Source organism: Lemur catta, chromosome 10, assembly GCF_020740605.2.
Source record: "Lemur catta isolate mLemCat1 chromosome 10, mLemCat1.pri, whole genome shotgun sequence".
Taxonomy (NCBI): domain Eukaryota; kingdom Metazoa; phylum Chordata; class Mammalia; order Primates; family Lemuridae; genus Lemur; species Lemur catta.
Window position 1 is genome coordinate 20,294,136 of NC_059137.1, and position 26,209 is coordinate 20,320,344.

Sequence of the window (26,209 nt, forward strand, 5' to 3'; positions counted from 1 at the left end):
GAGCTCATTTCTTTGAAATCACTTGACGTGGAGGATGGTTTGAATCAGCTTACAGAGCTGGGGGATGGGAGGAGAGGATGCTGCATCTGATGAAAGAGTGAGCATATTGCCGTGGGGTGCTTGGGGTGGAGGGAATGCCCGTGATGTTTCCAGATCCTTCTCTGAGGCAGAGGCCTCCCCTGCTTGCTGCTCCTCCGTGCTTTCCGCTGACTTGGGGGTCCAGTCTGAGCTGCGGGACCGACCACCTGTTCTGGGGCTGTGATTGCGAAGGTGCAGGGGCTCAGCCTGGGCCCATGCCGAGCGCCCGACAGAAACTCAGAGACGGGCTTTCGGGAGAGGCTTCCTTCTCCTGCTTCTGTTGCTTCCGCACACCACACTTACGCTTCTGTCAGCCTTTTTTAGTGGAGTTGCGGTTATTAACCTGGTGATGGAGCCGCAGCTTCCCAGCAGTTATCTCTGCACTGCAGTTTTCAGATTTCAGTATGATTTTAGAGTCAGGTGACTCATAGGCCAAACCTCTAAAGTCCTTGCAGATAGTGTCATTATTCCCATTTTCTGGATGCGAAAATGGAGGCATGGAGAGCTGGAGTGATTCGCCCCAGGCTGCACAGCTAGTTAGTGGCCCGGACAGGTCGTGCTCACATTGTCAGGCTTGTCCCTTTGGCTCCTTCAGTGTGCCCTGGCTCTGGCCCTTTGGCCCCAGCGTCTGTACGGCCACCGTGGCAGCTCCCTCTGGGTGGAGAGGCAGCAGGGCCTACCTGCACACGGCGCCCGTCACCTTGGTCAGCACCTGGAATCTGCTCGGGGGAGTGATGGGGACAGGAACAGCCATTTGCAGGAGTCAAATGCCCCTACTACTCCCACCTGGTCATTGCTTGTGATCCTTGCAGATGGCCTCTCAAGGCTCCGTGACAAGGCAGGAAGGGGGACGGCTGGTGGCTGGGCCACCCGCAGTGCATGTCCCAGGCAGCTTGCACAATTCTCATTTTACCGACAGGGAAACTGAAGATCAGAGAAGCACCGGGGCTTGCCCCAAGGGTGCCTGGAGCAAGGGGCAAAACCAGCGCGTAACCAGGCCTGTGAGAGCCAGGGTGCTGTGCTGGTTACACGCCAGCTCTGCAGGCGGGCTGGCTCCCAGCTGTGTAGCCTCGGCCCCATCATTTCACCCCTCAGTTTCCTCGTCTGGAAAATGGGGATAGTGACAGAAACCGTGGAGGAGTGAGGATTAAACAAGGTCATGCGTGTAAAGTGCTGAGACAGCACCTGGGATACAGGAGACGCTATGTACGCTCAGTGACCGACCCAGAGAGTTGTTACTATATTGCTATTACTAGTGGTGGTGGCGTTGTTTTCACCGGGCCAGGCTGCCTCTCACGGCTTCATTTGCTTTCCCATAGATGAATTCTTGTTCCTGCCCAAGCCAGTTGAATTTCCAGCGAGTGATTGAGGCAGATTACCCTGCGGTTGATAGAACTGTTATTACAGTTCTGTGATAAAGACTCAATTTTATTCCAATGTAAAGAGGGTACGGGGAGGGGCAGGGAGGTGGGGAGGTTTGTTTTCATCCTCAGTGCTCAGAGGCGGCTGCTGCAGACAACTGCTGCCATCTGGGTGTTCCTGGGCTGGGCTGCAAGGACGCTCAAGCTCCCCTTGCTCTGTCCTACAGCTGGGAGGGACCCCGGGGGCATGGGGGAACCAACTCCAGGAGCCTTAGTATGCGGCCCCAGGGCGGGGTCTGGCCCATTCCATGTCCTGAAGGTGCAGTGTGGTGGAGGGGGCTGTCCTGCCTGCCGGAGCTGCCCACTCTGCCCTCAGCCAGCACCCCTGCCCCCTCCCCCTTCTGAAGGCTCACACCCTCTCATGGGGGGTCTTCAGGAAGTTGCCCCCTCTCCTGCTGCCTGTCCCCAGGAGTCTTCCTGCAGTCCATGTCTGAGCCTGTTACTGCCGTGCTCAAAGCCCAGCTTCCTGGCCTGGCTCACTGCTGCCCCCTACTCCCCCCCAGGCTAGTCTGAGCCCTTCCCCCCCTTCTCCCGCCACACTCTGGCCATCCAGCCCCTCGTGGTACCTCCAGCCCCACGCTCTGTCCCACATCAGTGTCTGGTGCTGCTCATCTTCCCCCCTCTCTCCCAGGCTGCCCGCTCGGCCTGCAAGGCTCTGTGGGCACATTTCTGGGGAGCTCCGCCTGAGCTCCGCCTCTTGTCACATCAGGGGTGGCGTTAGATTCTCATAGGAGCACAAACCCTACTGTAAACTGTGCATGCGGGGGACCTAGGCTGCGCTCCCTGTGAGAACCTAACGCCTGCTGGTCCGAGGTGGAGCTGAGGCGGTGATGCTAGCGCTGGGGAGCGGCTGCAAATGTAACAAATATAATGGGCTTGAACCGTCCCCAAACCATCTACCTCCACCCCATCTGTGGGAAAGTTGTCTTCCATGAAACCCGTCCCTGGTGCCAAATAGGCTGGGGACGGCTGTTCCAGGGGATCTTGCGGGCCTTGGCCTGGGCCTCCTTGCTGGCTGGAATCAGTGTGCTCTCCTGGGTGTGGGCGGGGGCTCCACATCCTGCTGCCCTCCAAGGCCGTGTCTCTCCCAGGCCCTCTGACGTTCTCCTTTCCCTCTTGCAGGTGAACCTGGTGCTGGGGGATGGCCGGTCCCTGGGCCTCACGATCCGCGGGGGAGCCGAGTACGGCCTTGGCATCTACATCACGGGGGTGGACGCGGGCTCTGAAGCGGAGAGCAGCGGGCTCAAGGTGAGGAGAGGGGCAGAGGGAGGGAAGGGCCCGTCCCGGAGCTCCGTGCAGCTGATTTCCATCAGACTTCCAGCAGAGCAGTCAGCACCCCATCTCCAGCGCTGGCCCCGGCTGGGAGCCCTCTCGGCTGCCGTCCCCCTAATTCACAGCTCAGAGCAGCCGCAGAGTGGTCTCCTGCATGACGTGGGCAGTGGACCAGCCCCAGCTCGTCACGGCTGCTGTTTTGCAAACACCGCTGACGGCCCGTGATGACCCTGACTTCAGGGTGCGTTATGGAGCGTGGGGAGGGACGAGGAGAGAAAGCCGTGAGCTGGGCTGGGGTTTCACTGAGCAGCTTGAGGGCTGGGGTTCCATCGGGGGCAACCAGCAATTACGGAAATGATATTATTAGTTCACATTTTAAAGAGGGCTAACCGTGTGCCCAGCATTTGAGATTCACTCACACATAATCATTATTGAATCCTCATGCTGCCCTGAGGGACGGGTTGTGATTACCCATATTTTCCAGTTGGGGAAACTGAGGCATGGAGAGGTTAAGCTGACTTATCCAAGGCCTTACAGCTGGTGGGTTGTGGAGCAGGATTTGAAATCAGGCAGTCTTAATTCCAGAGCCCATGGTCTCAACTGCTACACTTAGCACCATGCTGGGGAGGACCGGGAACTTGCTCAGGGAGGCAAGACTCTGCCCGTAAGGACGCTGGACCCAGGACACAGATGTATTGATAAATAGCGCCGTGTGCTTGGGCTAAATCCTGCTGCTAGGGGTGGCACAGCAGCAGTGTGAGTAATGACCATGGGCACAGATGGCCATTGAGCCAGGCCTTGGGGGGTAAGAGGGGTGGGTGGGTTGAGGGGCTAGGGAAGGAAAGGAGCATGTGGCTGAACCATGGGTGACTAGACGGGGGCTGGTCCATGTGCAGGGCCAGGGGGACGAAGCACAGGATGAGGTGGTGTCTGTGTAACACACGGCCTTGCATGCCCCACCGCGTTGGGGGACTTGATTCTCCACGCAGATGAGAAGAAAGTGTGAAGGTAGATCTGCGTGGACCCCAAGTTGCATCTTGGCAGATGGTGCAGAGAAGAGGCACCTGTCGGGGCCTCTCAGGAAACAGGTGTGGTGGGAAGAGCTCTGGCTGTGTGGTCGGGAAGACTGGGTTCAAATCCCAGATTTGTTGCTTTTGCTTCCGTAGCTGTGTGACCTCGGAGTGTCCCTCCACCTGTCTGAGCTTCCCTTTCCTGTGTATTAATAATAAGTAGCATCCCTTTCTCAGAATTATTGGAAAGATCAAATGAGGTGCAAACTGACATTATTAATTATTATAGTAAACATTGCCAAAGACTGAATGTTTGTGTCCCCCCCAAAATTTGTATGTTGAAATTCTCACCCCCAAGGTGATGGTATTAGGAGGTGGGGCCTTTAGGAGGTGATTGGGTCATGAAGGTGGGATTAGTGCCCTTATCAAAGGGGCCCCAGAGAGCTCCCTCGCCCCTTCCGGGCCCTGTGAGGACACAGCGAGAAGGCAACACCTGTGAACCAGGAAGAGAGCCCTCACCAGACTCCAAATCTGCTTGCTGGCACCCTGACCTTGAACTTCTCGGCCTCTAGAGCTGTGAGAAATAAATTTCTATAGTTGATAAGCCACCCAGTTCTGTGGTGCTTGTTATAGCAGCCTGAACTGACTGAGACAAAATCTTCATTATTGTGAACATGGCCTCCCAGCTAAGAAGTGCTGGAGCTGGGATTTGAACTCACGCCAGCACACTCTGTGTTCTCAACCACTACACTATAGCGCCTCCTGGTGATAACACAGGTGTTACTGCTCCCAGCAGACAGGTGAAGAAACCGAGGCTCATAGAATTAAAATGACTTGCCCAAGGTCAGATTCTGTCTAATACCAGAGCTGGGGTTTAAGCCCAGGCCTGACGGAGCCTGGGGTTGGCATGTGCAGGGGAGGACTCCTAGGACCTGGGGCCACCACTGACCAGCTATGGGAATGGGGACACGTCGTTTCCCGCTCTGGGCCTCAGCCTGCCTGCGTGGACAGTTGGGCTAGATGACCTCTGAGATTTTCTCCTCGATCTGCACATTTTCCTGGCCTGAGAGGGCCAGGGGGTGCCCAGGCACTAGGAACGTGCTCCATTCTCCCTTACCTATAGGTTCCCACATTCACGGAGAGAGGCCAAAATCAGTAACCTACAGCTAGATCCCTCTTTTGTGTGGAAGGAAGGAAGTGGACTGTACATGCCAGTGGCAGGGAGTGTCCGTGTCTGCCCCGCTTCTCTTTCTGTAATATTTAATCAGTGAGCATACACTGATTACGCCCACGTGCCACACACTGCACTCTACAGCGTCTGAGCTGAGCAAGACGGACACGGTCTCTGACTTCCTAGAGCTCATATTCTAGTGGGAAGACAAGGGAAAAAGAAAAATTACACAACTGTTTATTTAGTTACCATTGTGATAAATACCAAGAAGACAAAGCACAGGGAACCATGTGAGTGTACGTCAGGGGAGACCAGCCCTGGTCTTGGATACCAGGGAAGGCTTCCTGGAGGAAGAAACATTTCAGTTGGAATTTAAAAGAAGAGAACAAAACTAATTACATGAAAGAGGAGGCTGGGCACAGTGCCTCACACCTGTAATCCTAGCACTCTGGGAGGCCAAGGCAGGAGGATCCCTCGAAGCCAGGAGTTCAAAACCAGCATGAGCAAGGGCGAGACCCTGTCTCTATAAAAAAAAAAAAAAAAAAGAAAAGAAAAAAGCTTAGCTGGGTGCAGTGGCATGCACCTGTAGTCCCAGCTACTTGGGAGGCTGAGGCAGGAGGATTGCCCAAGCCGGGGAGTATGAGATTGCAATGAGCTATGAGGATGCCACTGCACTCTAGCCCAGGCAACACAGCAAGACCCTGTCTCAAAAAAAAAAAAAAAAAAAGGAAATGAGAATTTTAGGCAAAAAGAACAGCAAATGCTAAATGCCTGAAGTGGAAAGAAGTGTTCCAGGATGCAAAGGAAGGCAGGTGCGGCTGAATGCAGAAAGCCAGGTGGGGAGAAGGTGCCAGCCAATGCCATCGAGGCAAACAGAACCAGGTTGCACAGGGCGTGCAATTCCCCCAGTACTGTACATCGTGAAAAGATGGTGATGGAGATCTGCAGTTATTAATGTGGAAGGGTATCTGTGGTCTATTATTAAGTGGGAAACACAGGCTGGGAAAACCGCACAGCTAACAGGAGCTCATTTGTATTGTATATGTATGCAAAAATATGCCTCAAGAGCATCTATGCTGCCCACACACCAAAATGTCAACAGTGGTTATCTCAGGTGGTGACATTATGGATGATTTTCACTTTGTTCTTTACGTCCTTTTTCACCGTCTGAATGGAGCAAGTATTCTTTTTATAATCTTGAAAACAGCAACAATAAAGTGATTTCCATACTGAAACCAGGCAGAGGAGAAATATTCCATAGAAGTTTTCCACTCACTTTAGTTTGCCTCTCGGTTGCAGGCAATCAAAGGCTTTATTTGCTCATAAAACACCCGCCTTCAGTAAAGTCCTTTCCATCTTCAGTCCCCTCCACAGTGAAGCATTTTATATTCCCTGCCATTATTTTACTTTCCCCTCCAAGGCCCCTTGGATATGCTAACACCTGCCTACACTCGCTCGGGCATCCAGGACTGATTAATTCTGTTTATTGCCAATGCACTTTCGGTGGAATTAGGCATATTGAAATGGAATAAAGGGGTTTGGCTGTGTGGGTGGTGGAGCCAAGAACAGGCTTTATTTGTAAATAGGGCTCCTTGCTGCTGTGCAGAGCTTTCCTGGAGTGAAAATGTGCCTTTCGCCGGGCTTCCAGCTGCTCAGCCCACTTAGTTCCTCGTGGCCCTGTGTGAGTCCGGGGAGGGGTCCGGACAACACTGCGCTGAGTGGAGAAACACTTGGAGGGTCAGGCAGGCTCCAGCACTTACCCTAGGGGGCCCCCTGCAACTTGGAACCCTCCTGCCCTCCCAGTAGGGGCTGATGCCCTCTTCATAATCTATCTTTGGATTTCTCTTATTCCTCTGCACTACTCCGCCTCCCAGCTTCAAGCCCCGACAAAGAATGGACCACATAACCTTCTTTGTTCCTTTAAGGACATAGATGATTAGATTGGCTGGCATTTAAAAATAATCATAATGATAAGAGTAGGCATTTATTAACCAGTTGTTATGAATCAGGCACTGTACCGAACACATTAGACACACTTTTATGTAATCCTCCCGGTAGCCCTGTGGTGGCATTAATAGCAGCATGTAATAGGTGAACAACGGAGGCTCAGAGAGGTGTGGTGGCATGCCCGAAGTCACACCGGGATCCAGGCCCACCACAGGCCGTATGCTTTGCTCTCCCACCTTCCTGGTACCCTAATTTCATCAAGTACCAAAAGACTACAGAGAGAGGAAATAAAGGACATTGAGTCTTCTTAGAAATCCCCAAGCTTCCGAAGCCCAGTGTGGTTCCCGGATCCTGCCCAGCCCCCGGCCTCCACTTCTGAGGTTGTCCCGGGGTGGGAGGCCCATTTCATTTCTGCTCATGGCAGCTGGTTGCCATCCTGGCTGAGGCTTCTTGGAACAGGCTCTCTGTTCCTGTGGATGTCCCACTCTCGGGGGTCCCTGCTATCCTGCTTGTGGTTGTGGGGCAGGCCCATGGAGTGTCTGGTGCAGAAACGGTGTTTCGGTGACTGTGGGGACAAGCCGCTGCTGTGCAGGTCTGTCATGGGGGCGGGGCGTCTCCAGGAGCCCGACTGTGCATCAGCTTCACTGGTGAAGCCGGCTGGGCTGGGGCTGCCCCTCCGCAGACTGGCTTCTGCTGTAGGATCTGTTCTCCCCTCCGCCCTCTCTGGATTGAGCCTCTGGACAGCCCCCCTTTGCTGACCTGCCACCAAGTAGCAGGTGATCTACGTGTGCCATCTCTCTAAACCCTCTCTACAGCGCTGGGAGGAAGAAACTCTTAATCCCGTCTGTAAACTGGGCGTGTTTGTTTAGTGACAGTCTCTCCTTCCAGATCATGGCTATATGGGGCGGAGACTTGTGTTCTCTACCCATTGTAGCCCCCTGCCCAGGACAGAGCCTGGCACATAGTGGGTGTTCAGAAAGCAGTCCTTGACTTGAAGAAGTGCCTGTGGCTGAGGCAGGACCTGAGCCAGGCGTCTTTGACTCCAAAGCTCTGACCTTGAACACTGTCTCCTTTGCATCCTGGGCTGAACCCAGCACAGAGCTGGCATTTTTGTTGAAGGAGTGAATCCTGTTACAAAGTGTTAGTGCTTTTCCCACTCACCTAGGATTTGAACTGAGCATCACACCCTTTCCCTCGGAGGTGCTGCCTTTGACCTACAGGAAGCTGCGTAACAGCACAGCCGGCAGGGACGTTTGCTTGTCACAGGTGCTCTGTGGACACTAGGTGCCACCCTCAACTCTTCCCCGTGGTGGGTGGATGGGAGAAATCAGTCTACACTCGCAGCTCCCAGCCTCCAAACCTCCCATTTTACACATGAGCAGACTGAGGGCCAGAGGGAGGGAAAGGACTCTCTGAGAGGGGGGTCCAGAGACCCCTTTTGCCGTCAGGCATTTTGGCCTCACCTGTTGACTGTGTCTGTGCTTCTGCTGGGAGAAGAGAACAAGCCTGACGAACTCTCAGAGCTGCTTTCTGTCTATTCTTCCTGGGGGAAGAGGCATGGCTGCCATATAACATTTGTTTAATAAGGATCTTTTAAATGTATTTTATCCTTTAATTGTGGCTGATTTTATGGCAGTCCTAATAAAGATGGCAAAAGTAATGTCTTAATTCCTGACAGGGCATATGACAAACACCTCTCCGCGTTTACATTCTACAGCTTAGATGAATGGACTAATTTCTTGAAAGATACAAACTACTAACACTCAAGAAAGAAAAATGGATGACCTATATATCCTATATATCAAAGAAATTGAGTTTGTAGTTAAAAACCATCCAAAAAAGAAAACTCAAGCCCAGACGCTTTCACAAATTAACTCTACCAAGCAGTTAAGGAAGAAATATTATGCAGTCTCTTCCTGAGAATAAAACATGAGGGAATACTTCCCAACTTATTTTATGAAGCCAACATTATCTAATACTAAGACCAAATACTTTGCAAGAAAAGAAAACTACAGACCACTATTCATCATGAATACAGATGCAAAAATCCTGAACAAAATGTTAGAAAATCAAATCCAACAATCTATACAAGTATAACATACCACAACCAAGTGAGTTTTCTCCAAGGAATCCAAGGCCAAAATTTTCTCTCTAAACAGTTCTATTAAATATCGTACTAGAAATTGTAGTTAGTGCAATAAGTCAAGAAAAAGAAATAAAAGGCATACCAATCAGAAAAAAAGAAATAAAAGTATTTACAGTGACCGATCATCTACGTAAAAAATTCCAAAGAATCTACAATAAAGCTCCCAGAACCTAATAAATGAGTTTAGCAAAGTGAAAGGACATGAAGTCAGCATACAAACGTCAATTGTATTTTTATATGATAGCTGGAATTCAAAGTTAATAAAAAAACAATACAGTTTACAATAGCACTAATAAATACTTAGGTATAAATATCTAACAACATGTGTGCAATTTTTGCATGCTGAGAAACGACAAAACAAAAAAGAGATATACAGTGTTCATGGATAGGAAGACTCCATAGTGTAAGGATGTCAAGTCTCCCTGACTTGATCTGGATGCAACACTATCCCAATTCCAATCCCAGGAAGCTTTTTTGTGGATATTTACAAGCAGATTCTAAACTGTTTATGGAAAGGCAAAGAAACTAGAGGAGCCCAAACAATTCTGAAATAGACGAACAAGTTTGAGAACTCTGTACCTGCCTTCAAGACTTACAATAAAGCTACAGTAAACAAGACAGTGCGGCATTAATGTAAGGATAGACTTGCAGATCAATGGAACAGAAAGAGTCCAGCAATAAACCCATGCAGATATACCTGATTTTTAGCAAAAGTGCAAAGGTAATTCACCAGAGAAAGGACAGTCCTTTGAACAAATGATGCTGGAACAATTGAATGTCTGTGTGCAAACAAATGAACTTCAACCTCACACTTCATAAGAAAATCAACTCAAAACGAATCATTAGACTAAAATGTAAAATGTAAGGCTATAGTTCTTCTAGATGAATACATGGGAGAAAAATCTGCCTGACCTTGGGTTAGGCAAAGCATGGTCTATAAAAGAAAAGTCTATTCACAGAATGGACTTCATTAAAATTAAAAATTCTTACTCAGCAAAAGATACATTTAAGAGGATGAAAAGACAAACCACAGAAAGAAAATACTTTCTAATAACATTTCTAAAAAGGACTTGTTAATATGCTCTTTGACTTATGATGGGGTTATGTCCTGATAAACTTGTCATAGTTGAAAATATCTCAAGTTGAAAATGCATTTAATACACCTAACCTACTTAGCATCATAGCTCAGCCTACCTTAAACAGCTCAGAACACTTACATTAGCATACAGTGGGGCAAAATTATCTCACACAAAGCCTGTTTTATAATATTGATTATTTCATGTAATTTATTGAATACTGAAAGTGAAAAACAGCAGTTGTATGAGTACTCAAAGCACGGCTCCTACTAAATGCCTTATCACTTAGTCGTAAAGTTGAAAAAGCACAAGTTGAACCATCATGAGTCAGGGAACCTCTGTGCTGAGAACATGTAAAGAACTCACGATGTGCCAAAGACCTGGGACACGGTTTTGTGTTGGAACTGTAGCTCTGGACACATGATCACATGATTCTGCATTTGTCAAAACCCACAGAACTGTACATTATAGAGTGAGTTTTACTGCATACAAATTTGTAAAACTCAGCCAGGCAGGATGTTCATGTTTGTGGGAGGGGGTAGGAAGATAGAATGCAGATGAGACGAATGAAGACAAAGGATTCCTCAAATCGCACTGCCAGGGGGTAGAGGGGAAAGCAGCTGATCTAAGTAAGTGGGAAACGTTGGTTCCGCTGACACTGTAAGGCCAAAGACAGGAACTGTCTGCAAACACTGTGCTCCACTGGCAGTTTTGCTGTTTCTCAGAAGGGTATGCATCAGGAAATCTGAAACTACTTTATTTCAACTAGGGTTGAAAAAATAAAAAATTAGCAACGACGTTTTAGATAATGAGAGCCAGGTTTCTCGCTGGGAAAAAGCTACAAGTAAAAAAAGGGGAAGAGATAGAATAAGGCCTGTGGTGTTGGATTAGAGTCAGCCCTAGCAGTATGGACTCATTTACAAAAAAAGAAAAAAATACTGTATATATATGTATACACACCGAGTTAGATACAGAAACAAATAGAGCTATGTGTGTTTGCGTGCATTGCTATTCATACATGTGGTTCCTCACTCTATCTATTGAGAGGGGCTAGAGGCAGGGACCCCATAAAAATAGGTACACCTAGCACCCAGATCTTAGTTTCTAAATATTACTCTTCAAATAAAAGAACCTAAAAGTGCTACCAGTTGCCAGAGGAGAATAAAGTAAGTAGCCATGAGCCCATACTGATGTAATTACATAAATAACTGAAAAATAAATGGATGGGGGGGAAGAGACAACTCTTCCTTGAGGAAGAATTCCCATTAATAAATGTAGAAGGAGCGTGGGCATAGAAAATGCCCCTTAGAACAGTATGGTACAGTGATCATTTCTGTAGACAAGATGCACCAGTGGATGCTAAAACGTGGGCATATGTTTAAGCAGAAACAGGATTTTTTTTTTGGTATAATTTCAAAATATTTCTACCAATGTATTTCATAATTATAAAGAGAAAATAGTAAGTTTACAGGGAAGGATCCTGGCAGTCACCCACCCACCTTAGCGGAGTATAATACACATTTTAAAAATCTTTAATGTGTTTTCCAATTACAAAAATAGTACTTGTTAGTTGTAGAAAAGAGAAGCAATTCACTGGCCCATGTGTGCAGGAAGGTCCTTCCCTTCTGCCCCACCCAGCCCCAGATGTGACAACAGTCAGCAGGTGGCCTGTCCTTCCAGATCTCTTTTGGTCTGGCCTGCCCTACACGGTGACTTGAGATCCTTCTTGTTTGTTCTGTATGATTCTGGCATCAGCCTCTTCCCTTCTCATTTCAAAACCTAACATCTCTGATTTATAACATTTTGACTAAGTTGTTGCCACTTCAGAGTATTAAGATGGGCCTCTTCAAAAGTAGAAGCTCAAAAGTGTAGCAAACATGTATTTTCATGGTCTTGGTATTATATTTTTCCTATTGTGATTTAAAATCTATAATGTTCTCTCTGTTGCTACAAAGAGAAGAAAGCCAGGGAAGTTTTTCGTCTTCCTGGAGTGGGGGTTGGAGAGGTGTTTGCTGGTGGCAGAGGGGTGGCCGTGTCCCTCCCTGGGCACCCAGTCTTTCTCGTTGTTGGAGCACTGCAGGCGTTTGGGTGGGTGCGGGGGATCTACAGGGACAGGTGTGTGTGACCCAGCCCCGAGATTCGTGTCTGCTGTGTGCTTGTGTAGAAATTGTGTCGGATGGGGACAGTGGGGGTGGGAGACAGAAGGCAGTGGAGACCTGGTGCCCCAGGTGATGTGCTGACGGAGCACTGGCAAGAGAAATGATGGCAGCCAGCATCCACTGGGCGACTGTTCTAGGCTGGGCACCCGCTGAGTGCTCTGTGTGCTCCACGTAAGTGAATCCCTGAGCAGTCTCCGAGGTAGATGCCCTAACATCCTTCACTGAAGGATGAACAGACTGAGGCTCAGAGAGGTCATCACTTGCTCAAGGTCACACAGCAAACAAGTGGTGGAGCCCGGATGGGAGATCTGGCTCCAGAACCTGCCCTGTTAGCTCTGTAACCCTGAAGTTGCGTGATGGAAACTCAGACCGACGGCCCTTGGCGGCTGGGCAGCCGGCCCTCCCTGCTGCTGCCCGGTTCTCTGCTGTCAGCACATTAGCGACACCTGCCCAACGTTTCTGCACACTCGGCCTTTACATTTGGAATCTGGAGGCTTCCTGTGGCCTTTCGAAATGTGTTTAAGTAAAAGCAAGGTGAAAATGGCAGAAGACAGGGCAGTGTGAGGGCAATGGCAATAATAGGGGATGGTAATAATAGAAGTAAATTAGGGCAGAGCAGTCTTCCAGTTATTTCTACTTTGCAGTAATAATAACAGTAATCGCCAGCATTTGGGGAGTGTACTCTCTGTGCCACCCATGGTGCTTAGTGAGCGCTGTGCCTGCATTGAGTCATTTAATCCTCCCAGCAGCCCTGTGAGGAGACTCTGGTATTATCCCCATTTTAGAGATGGGCAGCTGAAGCCCAGAGAGGTTAAGTAACTTGTCCAAGGTCACACAGCTAGTAGGGGGGGCCTGGGATTAAAACCCAGGTAGTCACAGAAGTCCCTTTCCCATCTCTTCCCTCTCCTCACACCGTCTCTGGCCAACCCCATGGCTCTTATAGAACTTAGAGGGGTCAACCTTTTACGACGTGGTTCTCGGGGAACTGGGGGAGGAACACAGGACAGGGCCTTCCCCTGTAGGCAGCTTGAGTTTACTGCTCCCTGACAGTGAGGGAGGAGTGAATAATCGGTTTCCTTTACTTCTGTTTTTCTGTGTTTGTGGCGTGTGCGTTCATGCCCACACACGCCCATGGTGATATTCCTGATGTCTGCAGAATCACAAGGGCACAAAAGCAAACTATGTATTGACCCCTCACCGCGGGCCAAGCCCCGTCCAGGGGCTGTATCTCAATCCTCTTGTTCTGTCCTCGTGGCAGCCCCACGAGGAGCTCCGGGTCATCATCCCTATTTTACTGTTAAAGAACCTGAGAATGAGATTAAGTGACTTGCCCCAAAGCATATTTTTAGTTGGCAGAGAAGCGGAGATTCAAACACAGGGCACTCCGAGGCCACCTCTGTGTGCTGCCTGCCACTGACGGGGTGGCCTAGTGCAGAAGTCACAGCGCCTCGGATCGGCAAAGTGCGTTTTATTTACCTTGGGAAGGGCTTTGTCCACGTTTCTCTAACCCCAAATCCAGTGCTCTTTCCACTCCCAGAGATAGCAAGTAGTCCATATCTTGCATGCCAATGCCATTTAATTAGTGTGGCTGCACAAGTGTTTGCCCTTGTGTGCTTGCAGCTGGGCTCTGCCAGAAAGAATACTTAGCCGATGCTAAGAGTCGCTTGGTGTCTGCCGTGGGGCAGAAAGTGGGGACCTGCAGCCCAGAGGATGGAAGGTCTGCCATCTCTGCATGAGAGCATGGGCCTAGCTCAACTTTTAAGATTATTTAAATAAGAATTTATGACTAAAGCTGTAGCTCAGCAAGAAAATGTTAATTTGGGGGAAGCTAATAATACAATAGCAGCCACTTACACCTGCTGTGCAGGGCACCGGACGATGTTCCCAGGCAGCTCCAGCGGCACAAGGTAGTTAATTGCGGATCCTTTGGAGTCAGACTTTCCAGCTGCCTTACTTTATCTCCCTGAGGGTTTCCTCCTTTGTAAAACTGGGGAAGTAATATCTCTAGGAACCTCGTGAAGATGCAGCCTGAGACTCTCTAGTGAGCACTTAATGCAGATAAAGTATTCAAAATAGCATTGCCTTTAAAAAACTATTTCTGATTTTCAGTATAACTCTGTAAGGTCACTAGTATTTGTCTTGTTTGAGGCTCAGAAAGTGGAAGTGATTTGCCCAAGGTCACATGCCAGGAAGCGGCTGGCCAAGGGTGACCAAGGATGCAGGCCCGGCTCTGTCCTCTAACACCGAGTCAGGGCGGCTTCCACTCTGGGGCCTGCCTTCCGGGCAAAGGGACAGTCCCGCGTTGGCTGTCTGGGGCAGAATAAACCCAGGCAGTTCCTGCCAGTCCCACGCTGGCCGGCCAGCCCTGTGTGCCAGCCCACACAGCCCCTGCTTGCAAGGATCGTGGCAGAGCAGCGTCCTCGCCAGCCCGAGTGCTTTGGTGCCTTGAGAATCCCCAGGCTCTTTCAGCCAGAGGTGTCATAGCAACTGCCGTGTCACTGCTGAGGCCCAACGTGGATAACTGGGCTTTGCCTCCCTTCCAGAGCCTCTTGTCGAAGAAGAGCTTTCTCTGATTAGCCATTTCCCTGGGACTGCCTCTCCCCAAGGTGCAGTGGCCATCTCTTACTTGTGGTCAGGAGTCCACAAATCCTGGATCTCAGAGCTGGCATCTTGCTTCCCTTGCCAGGAATTATGGAGGAAGGGTGCCTCTCAGGCTCCTGTAGATTCCAGTTTCTGATGATGATAATAATAATACTGCCCATATCCTAGGCACTGTATTGTCAGGATGAAATGAACTCATGCATAAAAAACCCCTGGCCCCAGTGCCTGGCACATGATTGCAACCAAAAACAGGTAGCCGTGATTGTCTGAGTGACTTGACTTATCCACACGAGTGCCCGTGCCCGCGGCAAGGCATCTGAAACGCTCAGGTAGCTGATGAATTGATTCTGATGATGAATGTCTTTCCCAGGGAGCCAGAAGGTGATTTCTTTCCAGAGAAACCCGCCCCATGCTGGGTGACTGTTGTAACCTCCCCCCTCCTCGGCTGTGCCACATTCTCTGTCCTTCTTTATGACACTTTCTTAGCTGGGTTTTTGGAATGGCTTCTCCGAACGGTGTTCAATAAATTGCAGACGTTCGAAGGGCTTATTCCTCTTGCCTGGTCTTTTCAGAGGTCCCTGTTAGGGTGGTAACTGCTCCCAGGTCGGCCGCCGCCAAAAAAACTTAGTGTCTGCAGGGAGGCCCGTGAGAGCAGAACCCGGCTGTGGCTTGGCCACGGGAAAAGGTGAGAGCGTTCATGTGTGTGCTCAGGGTCCCCATGAACCGTTTTGTCCACCAGAGGGAAGCTGCCAGTGGAGCTGGCTTTCATTCTGATCTGTCATTTCCCAAGTGGCTGAGCAAAGGGTCCGGGGTGGGGTGGCAGCCTCGGGAGCTGGCAGCTCCAGGAAGGTCATCAGCTGCCCTTCTGGCTTCACAGGTGGCAATGCCAAGTTCAATGCTTGCCTGTCAGGGGGCATCTAGTTTGCTGGATTTGAGGTCAGCCTGGTCCCGCCTTTCATAAGGAAGCAATTATCTGCTGTGGCATAGGGCACGCGAGAAGGGCTTCGGGAGAGGTATAGAGCTATATTGGGCAGTGCTCCGGGCACTTGACGATCGCTGAGGGACCATGTCAAGTGCAAATTATGATGCAGCAAATGCTGTGGTTATTGTGGCTGCATAACCACCCCAGAACATAGGGATGGGCAATAACCACGGATTCTGCTCACGGATACTGTGGGCCAGGAAGCGGACAGGGAATGGCAGGGTAGCTCATCGCTGCTCCATGATGTCTGCAGCTGCAGACAGAAGACTTGGCATCTGGGCACTAGAGTGATCGGAAGGCCAGTTTCCTCTGTGTCTGGAGGCTGATGTTGGCTGTGGGCCGGGGGCCCCCATTCTTCTCTGCAAGGGCCTCTCCACGTCATGTTTCCACAGGGCCAGTCTGGGCTGCTTCTAAGCATGGTGGCTTAGAGGGGACTTCCAGGGCATGGGTGCTGGCAGAGAGGTGGGTAGAGCTGTATTCCTTTTGTGACCCCGCCTCAGAAGGCATGCAGTGTCCCTCAGCTGGCTCTGCTGTTCGGAGCTGCCACAAGTCCATACAGGTTCAAGGGGAGGGAGGAGTAGACTCTCCTTCCTGTCCCAGTGTCCTAGGGCGGCTGTAACAGGTGACCGCTAACCTGGTGGCTTGAAACAGCAGAAGTTTACGTAGTTTGGTTGGGGCATCGCACACGGGAGGAAGACTATGCCAGGCAGAGAGGGGAAGGGAGAACTCTTCAAGGAGGAACTGCAGGAGCAAAGGCCCCGTGGCCTGGGGTGGGGGGCCCCGGGGTGCCGAGGGGGCCAAGAAGCCGACAGAGAGGAGAGGTGGGGAGAGAGGAGCATGGGATAGGGCAGGAGACCCTGGCTCCAACAGCTTTGCTGAGGCTTCCCGGCTGGCCAACGAGCCTAGAGCTGCACGTGGCACCAGGAGTGCGTGTGTTAATTCCAGCTGTTGTCGGGCAGATGGAGGGAGGACAGAGCTTTCCGAGGTTGGGGTGTCCAGTAATGGAGTGGGGCTGTGCACTAGGACTGTTGACCCAAACCCTTTGAGGAACATGTTTCTTTTTAGTTTTTTTCCCCCAGCTACTAAAGTACTAAGTCCAGTGTATAATATCGGCACAAACACATGCAGAAAGTGGAAGGACCGAGACCTCCTGAGGGCGGGTTTATTAGCATCTTTTTTTTTGAGATATAATTCACATGCCATGAAATTTACCCTTTTAAAATATACAAATCCGTGATTTTTAGTATAATCACAAGGTTATGCAACCGTTACCACTATCTAACTTCAGAACATTTTCATCACCTCTCAAAACATTGTTGTACCCATTAGTCACGCCGCATTGTCCCCTTCCCCTACTTCCTGAAAACTACCGTCTACTTTCTGTCTCTCCATGTTTGCCTATTTTGGACATTTTGTATCAGTCAGTCATAGAATATGTGGCCTCTGTGTCTGGCTTCTTTCACTTAGCATAATGTCATAGCATATATCAGTAAAATCCTCATTATGACTGAATAATATTCTATCGTATGGTGATGCCACATTCACTAGCTGATGGACATTTGGGTTGTTTCCATCTGCTAGCCTCATTATGGAATTTCTTCCCTTTTTTCTGTATATTTTTACATGATTTATATTATCTGGTATATACTGTTTTGCATTTCACATTTTTCACTTGCATTTTCCCAGGTAATTAAAAACTTCTCATGAGCACAACTTGTAATGGTTGCATAAGAATATTCCATCTTGTGGCTGAATTATAATTTACCTAACCATTCCCTTGAAGTCAGACATTTAGCCGTTTCTAATTGAAATAAAGTTTTCAAAGGAGCAACAAATGAGAGAAACCTCAGAGGACCTTTCCAGAGGAGTTTAAACATTCTCTAAGCTATCTGTGCCAGCAGGCTGCGGAGCCCAGTGGGGGGCAGGAATGATTCATCACAAATTACTAAGAGGCGAGGTGGGGACCGGGTGGAATAGAGAGGCTGCTTCTCCAGTGTAGCTCGGCACGTCTGCCAAGGCCCAGCCCCAGTCTTCCCCAGACCCCCAATGTCAAGGGAAACGTTAGAGAAGTCTGGGAAGATGATGACAGCCAGTGCTGTCATGCCTCCCCACCCCTAAATTTTTACATTTCTTTTTAGCATTTTCTTTCATTTACCCTTGACAATATGGTCTTCATATACAATTTGGAGAGCACAGAAAATGAATAAAGAGCTTGAAATTAAAATTGCCTGGAATTTACCACTCAGAGGCAACTCTTTTTTAGTTTGTTTTGGTGTTTTTTTTGAGACACAGTCTTGCTCTGTAGCCCAGGCTGCAGTGCAGTGGCATCATCATAGCTCACTGCAGCCTCAAACTCCCGGGCTCAAACGATCCTCCTGCCTCAGCCTCCTGAATAGCTGGGACTGCAGACACATACCACCACAACCAGCTAATTTTTCTATTTTTGGTAGAGCTGGGGTCTCACTCTTGCTCAGGCTGGTCTCCAACTCCTGACCTCAAGCAATCCTCCCTCCTCGGCCTCCCCGGGTGCTAGGATTACAAGCATGAGCATTGAGCCTGGCCCAGAGGCAACTCTTTTTTTTTTTTTTTTTTGAGACAGAGTCTCACTCTGTTGCCCAGGCTAGAGTGCCATGGCGTCAGCCTAACTCACAGCAACCTCAAACTCCTGGGCTCAAGCAATCCTCCTGCCTCTGCCTCCCGAGTAGCTGGGACTACAGGCATGCACCACCATGCCCAGCTAATTTTTTCTATTTTTAGTTGTCTAGCTAATTTCTTTCTATTTTTAGTAGAGATGGGGTCTCACTCTTGCTCAGGCTGGTCTCGAACTCCTGACCTCAAGCAATCCTCCCTCCTTGGTCTCCCAGAGTGTTAAGATTACAGGCATGAGCCACCATGCCCAGCCCGGAGACAACTGTTATGAACAGTTTGGCATATTTCTCCCTTTGAACACAGTGGAAGACCACATTAGATAGACAGTGTTAAGATAACATTTAAAAACCTGAATTCAAAAGCAAAGTATGTTCACTGGAGATGTAGAAAATCCTACACTTAAGGGCAACTAGTGCAATAATTTTGGTGTGTATCCTTCCAGCCTGTTATGCCTACATGGAATACAATATGGAGAAAAACATTTTAGCAAAATTGGGATCAGACTATTTTCTTCCCCCCCCCCCATAACAATGTAGCATGTAGCTCCTTCCATGTCAGAAAGGAATACTTTACAAAATATTAAGTGAAAAACACAAGCCCAAAGTGTTATGTGATCCCATTTTTATTTTCTTAAAAAGAGAAATGTATTCATTTGTACATACTTATATGTGTGAAGAGAGTTCCTTAATCTGTTGTAGGATTAGAGTTTAAAAAAAAAAAAGAAGAGGAGAGAGAGCATTCCCGAAAGATTGCTCAAAAAACTCCCGGTGGTCGTTACTTCTTGGCCCCTCCAGGGGCTTGAGACTTCAGATTTCAGGACCTGAGAGATGTTTTTAAGAGAAAAGATATTCTGGGGAGAGATTTTTACAGTTTGTATATACCCCCTTTTTACTATTTTATTTGTACTGTGTGCTTATATTGATTTTGTAATTTAAAACATGTTTATTTGGGAAGAATCTTTACATGTGGTTACATACTCTACATTATTTTTAATGGCTTTGTAATAATCACTGTATGTATGTACCATATGGTGTTTGGCTAATCACTGGTTCTTAGACATTCAGGAGGGGAGTCCAGATTCTTTTTGTAAATTTAAATTTTGTATAATCATGGTTATTTGCTTGGGGTAATTCCTAGAAGTCAAGTTGCAAAGGTTTTTGTACGGTTTTGTGGAATGTTCCTGAGCACATTTCAGTCAAGTTGTGCTCCAGCTGGGAAAGGGCCAGACGCCCTGTTAACCCCTTCTCACCCAGACCAGGCGGTGGGGCCTTTTGGTGTTAAGTTCTGTCTGGTGTCCATGAGTGCCCACCATGTTCCTGTTACCACAAATACGGGGGACAGAATAAAGGACAACCCAAAATATATACATCTGAATCCCGAAAACCTGTGACTGTGTCAGGTTATGAGGCAAAGAGAATTAAGGTTGCAGGTAGGGTTAAGGTTGCTACTCGGCTGACTTTGAGAGGGGGAGATGACCTTGGGTTATCGTGGTGGGCCCAGTATGATCACAAGGGTTCTTAATAGTGGGAGTGGCAGTCAGGAAGAGAGAACAAGAGAGATGGCCTTGAGAGAAGGACTTGGCCCAAGGATGCTGGCTTTGAAGACGGAAGAAGGGGCCACCAGCCTAAGAACATGGGCAGCCTCTAGAGCAGGGGTGGGGAACCTTTCATGTTGGAAGGCCACATTAATTTAGCTGTAACCAAATAAGGCCACATTCAAGAAACTTCAAATAGATATCCTTAAAAATGTATATTATTTTGTAAAACTCTATTATGTATTTAATAATTTCAAAAAATGGAAACTATTTGTAAATTTTGAAGTTAACTAACCTTTTAATGACTTTGTTGTGTCTGCTTTTTGTTGGAAAACATTTGAGTATTTGGTTGCAGCATGGAAGTCCGCAGTTTCAGTGGATCCTCTAGATGGGTACCATAAGGGTATCCTGATTTGGGGTAGGTAGGAGAATGTAGATTCACAGTAATAAGTGGTTGAAAAGGAAGAAAGCATTTTCCCGGCATGTTGCCAAAGGTGTGGGTATTCTATGGCATTTTTCTATATTTCAACTGGACCTTTGCTAGCATCAAACAATGATTTTAAAATGTCAGCTACTGAGAGCTCAATCAATTCCATCTGTAGTTCTTTAGGTGCCTTGGTGATATCAACTAGGTGAGGCTGAAATGCTAATTTGAGTGTGATGTTATAATTCTCAAAGTCAGTGAGCCTTTCACTGTATTCTCCAATTAATAAGTCTGTAACAGCTGCATATTCTTCAGATGATTCGCATATATCATCCTGCTCATTGATGACCTTTGCTAACTGGGGAAAATGTTCATCCAAACTTTCCTTTTGAAGAAGTATTTTGAAAAAAGACTTTTTTCAAAATGCTTGGATTTTTTGCCACATATCCTATATAGACTCAGTTTTACCTTGCAAAGAAATGTTCAAGTCGTTTTGACATATCACACAGAAATGCTTCATTCCTGTAGAAATCTGTTTTTAATAATTCACATTGCTGATTCTGTTCTTCATGAAATTTAACTACCTGTTCTCACAGAGATGAAATTTTGGCTAACCCCTGTCTCTGAGATAGCCAACACACTTCAGAATGATACAGCAAATCCACACTGAATACCTCATCTACGGCTTTAGCATGTTACAAAACTGACAATACAGTGTTGCATTTACACTAATATAGTTAACAATACTCCTAACTTGTTGCAAAGTGTCACTTAAAATACTAGCTTTAGCACAGAGATTTTGCTGATGCAAGATACAATGAAAAGAAATGAGAGCATCTGGATCTGTTAATACTTTTTTAATCTGTGCACTAAACCCTCATGTTTTCCTGTCATGGAAGGTGCACTGTCTGTAAATACACTGACTAAATTTACCAAATTCAGTCCAACTTCACAGCATTTGTCTTGAAAGTTGTTGAAGATATCTATTCCCGATGTTCCATTTGCAGGAGTGCCCAAAGCAAGTAACGCTTCATAGCAAAGAAAATCTTCTGTTATGGCCTGAATGACATATAAAACCTGCACCAAGTCAATAGTATCAGTTGATTCATCTAAAGTGATTGATTAATATATATTTTCCTTGAAGTATTGCATGAAGTTGTTCTGTTAAGTTGAAGCCAATTCATGCTGCCGATCAGTTATGGTTCTCCTTGAAAGAGGCAGCTGTTGGAAATGTTATCGGGGTCTAAGCATCTTACAACTTCGACAATGCATTTTTTCACAATTTCTACATCACTGAATGGCTTCTCTTATTTCCCAAGTATATGAGCTACTTTATAAGTTGCTTCAGTGGCATTATTTCCAGGTCTTATTGCTGCTTGAAAGAATTGCCTTTGCTTTTGCTTTTCGTCTTTTAATTTCTGCAATACAGCCTTTCTCACTTCTCCCTCTAATTTAAAATATTTGTGGTTCTTATGAGTGTTATAGTGCTGATGAGCACTGAATTTCTTTAATGTTGATATTGCAGTATCCCAAAACAAGCAAATAATCTTATCTTTAGCAGAAACAAGAAAATATTGTGATTCCCAATCCTCATTAAAAAATCTGTTTTCTTCCTTCAGCAGTCTCTTGGTCTTCTTTGATGCAATGGGCTATTAAGCAGACAGAATTAAAAAAAAAATACTGTTGAGCTGTGCAACTATTCACAAATTCCACTTCAAACAGAAACACAGTGCACCGTTGTCAAAAGCTGATAACAGACTGGCGTACTCGACCCCCGTAAACTCTTGCCAACCAGCCTCATGTGGTAGTGGCACCAGTCAGACAGGGGAAGTTGGAACCAAATCATGAGCATAGCAGCTGTCCACTTAGCCCTTATGGCTCACTAATGTTCTAATTGTGCTGGTCAATCCGGGAGGATTATTTCGTTGAAATATTTTATTCTTTGGTATTTTAAATATGTTCATTTTAAAAATAAAATAAAAATATAAAAGGTGAACAAGAAATGTATTAATAAAAATAAAAGGATTTGTTCTGTAAAATTTGGATTCAGTGGAAAGGCCACATTTAAGGACCCAGAAGGCCACAGGTTCCCCACCCCTGCTCTAGAAGCTTGGAGAGGGCAAGGAAATGGATTGTCTTCTAGACTCTCTAGAAAGTTCAGCACTGCTGATATCTTGATTTTAACCCAGCGAATCAGACTTGTGACCTCCAGAACTGTAAGATAATAAAATTGTGTTCTTTTAAGTTTCTGGTACTTTGTCTGAGCAGCTATGGGAAACTCATGCTATGCATGCTATATCGCCAACACCTGTTATAGCTCTGGCCCTTGGCTCTTGTCGAATCATCTTCCTTTGCCTGTGCTGGTCTCAACTGTGTTGTTTTCTTCTTGGCAACACTTGGAGGGTTCGAATGCATTTGGAAGAGGAGGTCCATTTCCTTCCTTATGACCTTGAAGCACAGAAATGGAAACACACTTTAGTCTCTGATGTCTGATGCTCCCTGCAGTGGACTGGACTTGGAAGTTTGGGGGGTTGTTTTTTTAAGCATTTTGATTTGAAATAATTTCAAACTTACAAAAAAGTTGCAAGAATACTGCAAAGAACTCCTTCCTGTACACCCTTCACCTGGATTCACCCATTTTTCGTGTTTTGCCACATTTGCTTTATCATTCTATTTTTTTCTTCTCCCCTCTGAAATATTGGAGTTGTATATTTCATGTCCCCTTATTGCTAAATACTCTGATATTTTTTCCCCTAAGAACAAGGACATGCACTTAATATAACCACAGAACAATGATCAAAATCAGGAAATTTAGCATCAATACAATACTCTTATCTAATCTACATAGCCTCAAATTTTGCCAGTTGTCCTAATAATGTCCTTTTATAGCGATTCTTTTTTCTTCCAGTCCAGGAGCCAGTCCAGGATCACGCCTTGCATTTTGTTTTCATGACTGTTTCATTTCATTTGATTTGGAACAGTTCCTCATCCTTTCTTTATCTTTCCATGACACTGGTATTTTTGAAGAACTCTGGCTCATTATTTTGTAGCGTGTTCCTCTATTTGTGTTGTCTGATGTTTCCTATGATTGGGTCAGGCTATGCATTTTGGCAGGAACACCCCAGCATTGGTGCTGGGTCCTTGGTGGGTCCTATGATGTCAGTTTGTCCTGTTATTAGTGAGGGTAACCTTCATCACTTGGATCAGTAATGTCTGCCATGTTTCTGTACTCTGAAATTACTGTTTTTCCTTTTATAATTAATGAATAATTTGTGGGTGATATTTTGAGACTCTGTAAATATCCTGGTTCTCATCAAACTTTTACCTACTATTTTGGTGTGATTCTGGTGTTTTGCAAAATTTTAAAAAATTCAGTTGGCATTTTACTATGGAAAAGAACTTTGTCCTCTTATTTATTGATTTAGTGTGTTAGCTTACAATTCATTATTGGCATTCTTTATTTTGTTACTCAAAGTGTCCCAGATTTGGGTATGGCCGTCTCTTCCAGCTGGCTCCTGTGTCCTTTTGACATGCAGCTGTCGTTCTCTGAGCACTTGCTTACGTTCTGGCCCAAGAAGATGGTTCAGGTTCATCTTGTACTTTTCTTGCCCCAGCCTTGGAACCAGCTGGGCCCTGACTCTTCAGTGGGGAATGGCATTTAGACATCAGATTCTGGGGGTTAGATGGGCTTGTTGCTACTGGGGTGTCATTACTTATAGGCCTTTCGGTGGACATAGCTGGGAAATGTATATGCCTACATTTGTATGTATAGTTGACCCTTGAACAATGCATGGGTTAGGGCACCACCCACCCCTACAGTTGACTTAACTACTAATAGCATACTGTTGCCTGGAAGCCTTACTGATAACATAAAACAGCCGTTTAACACCTATTTTGTATGTTATATGTGTTACATATGGTATGCTTACCAAAAATTAAGCTAGAGAAAGCAAATAGAAGCTCCTAAGGAAGAAGAAATACATTTACAGCACGGTACTGTATTTATCAATGCCGTAAGTTTACATCATCTGTTTACAAGATGAATTGTCCGCCCGAAATGGGCAACCGCAGCTACAGACCGTAAGCTACGGTACCTATCAAGCAATTCAGCTGTTTCTTGCACTGTCAGGACTTTTCTATGCTTCCTGGGAGCATTTGCAGCATCAATAGTGACACTTTGTTTGGGTACCATGGTGTTATTCAAGATTTACGACGTTGCACTAAACACGATGAAAATACATGAGAACTGCAAAAGATCACTTTTTACTGCAACGTGCAATTTACCGGAGAGATGAACTGCTCATCCAGAGATAACAAGTGTCACATGGTGTTTTAGGCATATACTCGTGACGCTTGAGCTCACCACAATAGCAACAGGAGGTGGCTACGAAATTGTTATAGTAGTACAGGGTGTACTACAGTTAATTTTATGCAATTATGATTTAATACACATCTTTACATTTGTTCACATTTCTCTCAACCGTGAATGGTGCCATGTATGGTCTGTAAGTGCTTGTGCACGTTGCCCATCTAATTTTTCTCTTTTTAGTAGAGATGGGGTCTCACTCTTGCTCAGGCTGGTCTTGAACTCCTGAGCTCAAGTGATCCTCCCGCCTTGGCCTCCCAGAGTGCTAGGATTACAGACATGAGCCACCGCACCCATCTGAGAAATAGTATCTTGATATAGCTTTATTTTTGAAATGTTCTCATTATGAGTGAAGTTGAGCATCTTTTCATATATTTAGGGGACATTTCTTATGTCCTTTTTGTAACTCATTCATGTCTCTTATTATATCCTTTTGCTATCAGGATTTTGGATCTTTTGTCCCCTAAAACTTAAGAATTCTTTATACATTAGAGCTAATTAGCCTTTTACCCGTGATATATATTACAAATGTTCCCTCCCTGCGTCTTAGTTGGCTCAGGCTCACTAAAATACCAGAGACAGAGTGGCTTAAACAATAGAAATTTATTTTCTCACATTTCTGTAGGCTGGGAAGTCCAAGATCCGTGTGCCGGCCAGTTCAGTTCCTGATGACAACTGTCCTCATGCCTCACCTCTGACAGTGTCCTCTCCAGGCTAAGGGAGACCTCTGGGGTCTCTTCATCTTCTTCTAAGGGCACCAGCCCTGTTGGATTAGGATCCATCCCTACGACCCTATTAACTTTTATTCCCTCCTCACAGGCCCTGTCTCCTAATACAGTCAGATTGAGGGTTATGGTATAAATTTGGGGGGGACACGAACATTCAGCCCCCCATAACTGAATTTTCTTTGACTTTGCTTAAAGAGTCTTTTTCAGCGCAAAAGTTTTTAAATTTTTTATCTAGTTTCATTATCAATCCTTTCTTTCATTGAATCCAAATTCTAGTTTTAAAAATGTTTCCTGATGCCCAAGGTATAAAAGAATTTATCCATTTTTCTCTTAATACTTATAAATGCATTTTTTTCCCGTTAGGTCTCTGATCTGCTTGGCAGGTATCCTTGTGGAGGGTGTGAGATATTTTATCTTTTTCTGAATGGCTGCCCATTTATCCTAGTACTACATATTAAACAGTCTGTCTTTGCCAGAGTGACTTGCAGTGCCACCTTTGTCATCCACTAAAATTCCACGTGTCCTCGGGCCTATTTCTAGTCTGGTCCACCGTCTGTCTCTCTGCTCGTGAGTCAATGCCGCACAGTGTAATCACTGAGGGTTCAGCGCAGGCCTGAGCATCTGGCAGTGCCTGCGGTAGCTCTT

At 46.6% G+C, this 26,209-nt stretch overlaps 1 protein-coding gene across 4 annotated transcripts in view; it reads left to right on the forward strand.

The window, feature by feature from the left end:
- WHRN (whirlin) overlaps positions 1-26,209 on the forward strand; it is an 85,285-nt gene that overhangs the window by 28,419 nt on the left and 30,657 nt on the right. For all 4 annotated transcript variants that reach the window (XM_045563536.1, XM_045563539.1, XM_045563537.1 and 1 more), the window contains exon 3: positions 2,622-2,747. In XM_045563536.1, coding sequence (XP_045419492.1) covers positions 2,622-2,747 — 126 coding nt within the window. The remainder of the gene's footprint in view (positions 1-2,621; positions 2,748-26,209) is intronic.